The following is a 4,889-nucleotide window of genomic DNA, read 5'->3' on the forward strand; positions in this document are numbered from 1 at the left end:
AGCACTTGCAGTTGAACCTGCTCCAATAAGCTTTTCCATGATAAGGTCATGAGTGGTGGCCCGCTCCAATTGTTTCGCAGTCACCAAAGGGTCCCGACTTGCACGATCAAGCAACATTTCATCTATGTGACTTTCAACCATCCGACTTCTCCCTTCCGCACATGGATGATTATGTTCTCCAAGATGCAAAGCACACCTAGTACAATTATGCTTATCTCTAGGAAAACAATAGTAAATAACTGCAGGACATGTAGAAACACATTCTGGAATTTTTCCACAATGAGTGCATACTAGTGTGCCATACTGAGAAGAGATCAATCCTTTAGGACTAGATTTAACAAGCCGACCTCTCCATTGAAACTCATTGAACATATTTGAGCACAAATAAAATGGACAATCAATGTTGATGCAACGCAAATGATTAGAGCATCTACTAAATTTGACAACTCCATTAAAACTATCACTGCTACAAGTGGCATACTCCGTCCACATGTGACTATCATGTCTTTGCTCCATACCACTCATACTTGAAGAATTACCAGCTGGCGGTAATTTAAAAGCAATATACCCATCATAATGAGCTGGGAGCTTATCAATACAGACCACTTTCTTGGCTTGATGGAGGGAAATATATAAATTGCTTTGTAATGGCATGCACTTAATCATGTCAATCGCACTTGCATTGATCTCTGATAGAGGTACTTTCTTGTCTGTCTTGTCTTGAGAAACTCTGCCAATGCCAGCATCAATCTGATCCTCACTTCTCATATCCACCTTGTAGAACTGGTGCTGCTCATGATCAAGCATAAAAGTTTGTTCACCATCTGATGATATAGTAGCTTCTACCTTGACTTGCGGTCAAGATAATGTTAATGGACGAAGACAGAAATTAGCATCACGAAGCTCAAAATGTTCTTGCAAAGAAGCAACTGTCAAAGAATAAATTCTGGTATCAAACATAAGTACTAATGTCTGTCCATGCCCTGGACCAAAAATGCATCTCCCCATGTGTTAATAGTGTGCTGAGTAGAAGGTAATAAATATTAGAAAGCAGTGGCATGGTTTTGATTGATACAGTGGGTCCCTCTTAAAATAGACTGATATGCTTAAAATCCTATTCATAACCGCAAGCCACCAAGAGGATTGCATGTTCGTGTTCCCATGAATAACAATCATAGCTTTATAAAACATATTATAATAAAAATAATTCACTTTGAGTTTTAAGATTTTCAGTGAATCGTGCATAGTAATGACAAGCAAATTTCACCTACCCTCGTCAGTATCCCATGCACAAACCCCAAATACCCTCTCCAACCAAATTTTAGAATGTTTGCACAATGTTGAGCTACGAGCATGGTCACGTGAGGCTTAGTCAAAACCAAGCCCTGGCAGTCTCTGACAAGAGCTCAGAACTTCCACCTTTGACAGCAAGTAGAGAGATGAAGATTGATGCACAAGTAGGAGAGAGAAACCAGGTGTTGATCGATAGTGATCGGGAAGAGTTATGTGACTATGCCTTTTTAGGCATAGTTAGAGAACAAAGCCGGTCAACAATTGTCAAAAGCTGGCAAGCGTCAGATATGGTCGGCAAAAAAAACCGAAAACTAAGCCTCGTGTGACCATAGCCTAATGGCCATCCCCTTTTGGGGTGGCAGATTGGTTGTTGCATCCAGTGCTAAAGCCCGCACGTTGTTGGTTAGGGAAGATTGACCGCCCATTGTCATGTCCATGCCGAAAACTACACCACCAATAATGACTTGTTACGGGCGTCGCCCACCTCAGCACACGCGCGAGGTGCCCAATCTGGAGCACCCTGTGTGTAGTGCTCGAAAAAAACTTTTTTCCAAAACTTGGCAAACCTACATATGTGAAACAACATAGGTAAATTGACAAAATTTGAAGGCTTTTACACCGAATTACACTAAATTTTTCAAAATTTTGTAGGTTTTTTCACCTTTAAATATAAAATTTAGAAGTAAATTTCAAAATTTGTAGGTGGGATTACACTAAACCTAGGTTTTTTTTTAGCACTGCATGTGTGTAAACATACTTACATTGAAACACTGTTCAGGAAAAATGATTTTCACAAATAAATCTGAATCGAATTTTACAATACTAGATAGTATTTATGTAAAATTAAACTATTTTCCGTGTATATTAAGCAGACACTTTTCCCGAACACTATTTTCCGTGTATATTAAATCGGTCATTGAAAGGGCAAGGCGATCAAGAGATTTTTATTGCAATTTTTTTAAATAGATCTCTTGCGCCAATCTGGCCAATCTATTGCACTAGGCTGCAAGCTATTTTAAATACCTTTACCCTTGCAGATATGCGTTTTTTTAAATGCTCCTGCTCATTTTTAATAGGCTCTTGAAGCTTTTTTTTACCTTAACAGATGTTCGTTTTTTCAGTATCCTATTCATAAAGGCATTACAGCCTGGCTTCGCTTACCTGCTGCATCCACGCCTGCAATTTTCCATGCTACTATCATTGAAAGCTTGCGCTAATCTCATGGAAACCTTGCACTTCAGCCTCAGAGACCTTGTCTCTTGCGTCTCTTGCGCTACTTCAGCTTATGCCCTCTGAGGCAATCCTTCTCTGCAGCAAGAGTAAATCTCCTTCAAATCTTGCTATGCAATCCTTCTATACAGCACTCAATCTCCTTCAAATCTTGCCTTCAAGACTCAATCTCTGCAGCATGCCTTAATCGCTAAGGAAACCCTAAACCCAAGCTCGGAGTTCGAATACAAATCGCCATGGGGAGAAGGGAGTCTTCCTCGGCTCGAAAGCCTCCTGTTTCCTACTGTCTGTTTCTACTGTGTTTTTTGTTGTTCTCATAAATAATAGTTGAGTATGCTTTTCTGTCTATGCTTATCTATTTTGCAGAGGACCTTCTTACTTCATGGGACCCAATATGGGTTGATATACATAAAGAGTTTGAAATTGAGCTTTCTAAAAGACCAAATCTTCAAGTTCTCTCTAATAAAATGTTCTATGTTTGTGAGGGTAATCATATAACGGTAGCTTGGATGGCTGCTATTAAAGAGAGATTCTCCATTGATCTAGAAAATCATTGTAGTATGCTTTGTACAGTTATTGATCCTACACGAGTGCCAAAGATAGCTCTTCTTAGTAGCTTGTAAAGAATGAATTTGTAAGTTTTATGACCTTCTATATATTTTAGCACAAAATGTCTATGTTATGTTTCTGACTTTGTATGTATTGTATATGAACTTGGAATAGCATGAACACACATGCTCTTGTGGTCACCCATCTTAGGGATGAGCTTGTCAACCGCTCCCACATTTGTGCAGCAGATCATGAATCTTATGTAACGGGGCTTCCAGAAAAAGATCAAAAGTTGATTGCTGCAGTCCATAAGAAATACTCGAAGGGTGTGGAGCCTTGGTATCCACTTACTCGTCGATACTTGGGAAAGCTCTTATACGATGTAAGCGTCTCTGGCTTGATTTTCAAGAAAGATCTCGTGTTTGGTATTCTTGAAAGTTATGTGTTTTCAATTGTGTGTTGAAGGATAAAATATCCAAGTAATTGAGCCAAAGAGTATGTGCTTGTTTTTTTGCAAATTATTTATTTTTAAGTATGCGTTGAAGATTCAAATGTCCAAGGAATTGAGCCAAAGAATAGAGCAAGCTAGGCAGACAATGACAAATGAAGAACTTATAAAAGAGGAGGAGAAGATATTGAATGATTTAGGACTAAAATATGGAGAGCGCGTTGGAAAGGTGGTTGAATTATTTTTGTTTAGGTGTTTTGCACATAGTGTAATAGCTGTTCAAAATTGGTTTTTTATTCGTTGCTCAAATACTGCAGTTGTTGAATATTGTTGATCCAAATCTTGGACCGGATTGGATGGTTCAAGTTCTTGCACTCAAGTGGGGTCCTGATAGTTGGGCTACGCTTGAGAAACTGAACTTGATTGCTATGCGTGATGCTCCTAGCTTGAGCAAACTGTTATGGGTTTCCTTGCTTGAGGCAGACAAGATTACTAGAGCATCTTATGGTTTAAAGAAAGGAGATCATGTGTATCGCATGTAAGTAAATTTTCTATTGACATTTAAGAATCTTCGATGTAGGATTGCTAGTTTTTTGTGATTGTTTTAGATTTTTCTCATTTTCCTTGTTATGTAATTGGATTCGTAGAGAGGGCCTTCTACAAAGGATTTTTGATAGGGCCACAAAGTTTGTGGAGGACTTAACCAACATTGTTGGTGGTATTTTGTTGCCTCATGATTGCTCTCTTGCCTCTTACTTTGAGGAGCTCAAGTTTGAAGCACGACCCTATCTTTTTCCTTTGGAAACCTCTCTTGAAGCTAAGACAAAAGATGTTGACAAGCAAGCTATGAAGAAAGTGGACACAGTACGCATGGCATCTAAACGGCTAGCCTATAGGTCAAGCTCATCATACTTTTATTTCAATCTTTTCATAATTACAAAGTTTATAGTGATGTTATTTTGCTTGTTTATTTTAGATTTCTATTATCCTTTGTTGGAAAAGGCTTTCTTCCAAGGATTCTATTCTTAGCTAAGCAGTGGGCACAACTATCTACTGGGGAAGAATGCATGTACTCCCCTTCCATACATAAGCTCACTACTTGGGAGATGGAGACATGTCCATGGTGGATAGACATGGCTTATGGGCATGTATTGGCGAGAGAGAGAGAGAGAGAGAGAGAGAGAGAGAGAGAGAGCTTCACGATACTATGAGAGTTGGTGGCACATCCATCGATGTGCCTCTACCTCCTAGAGTGAATGAGGTGATATCAGGTAAATGGTTACTCAAAACAGTCTCAAACATAATTTGTTGAAGAGCTTTAAACTCTCTTTTTCCTTAACTTATTTGTTTTACATACTGGTGATATTGT

The 4,889-nt window shown here is 38.9% G+C and overlaps 1 protein-coding gene across 1 annotated transcript; it reads left to right on the forward strand.

Moving 5' to 3' along the window:
* The first annotated feature begins 3,247 nt into the window (after positions 1 to 3,247).
* On the forward strand, positions 3,248 to 4,553 carry LOC147443782 (uncharacterized). The gene is made up of 5 exons (XM_086528037.1): positions 3,248 to 3,454; positions 3,618 to 3,749; positions 3,838 to 3,899; positions 4,040 to 4,058; positions 4,497 to 4,553. The coding sequence occupies exons 1-5, from the start codon at positions 3,248 to 3,250 to the stop codon at positions 4,551 to 4,553; spliced, it is 477 nt and encodes a 158-aa protein (XP_086384163.1).
* Positions 4,554 to 4,889: the final 336 nt, after the last annotated feature.

The sequence above is a fragment of the Adiantum capillus-veneris genome, chromosome 13 (genome assembly GCF_014529385.1).
Source record: "Adiantum capillus-veneris isolate H3 chromosome 13, ASM1452938v2, whole genome shotgun sequence".
Lineage (NCBI taxonomy): Eukaryota > Viridiplantae > Streptophyta > Polypodiopsida > Polypodiales > Pteridaceae > Adiantum > Adiantum capillus-veneris.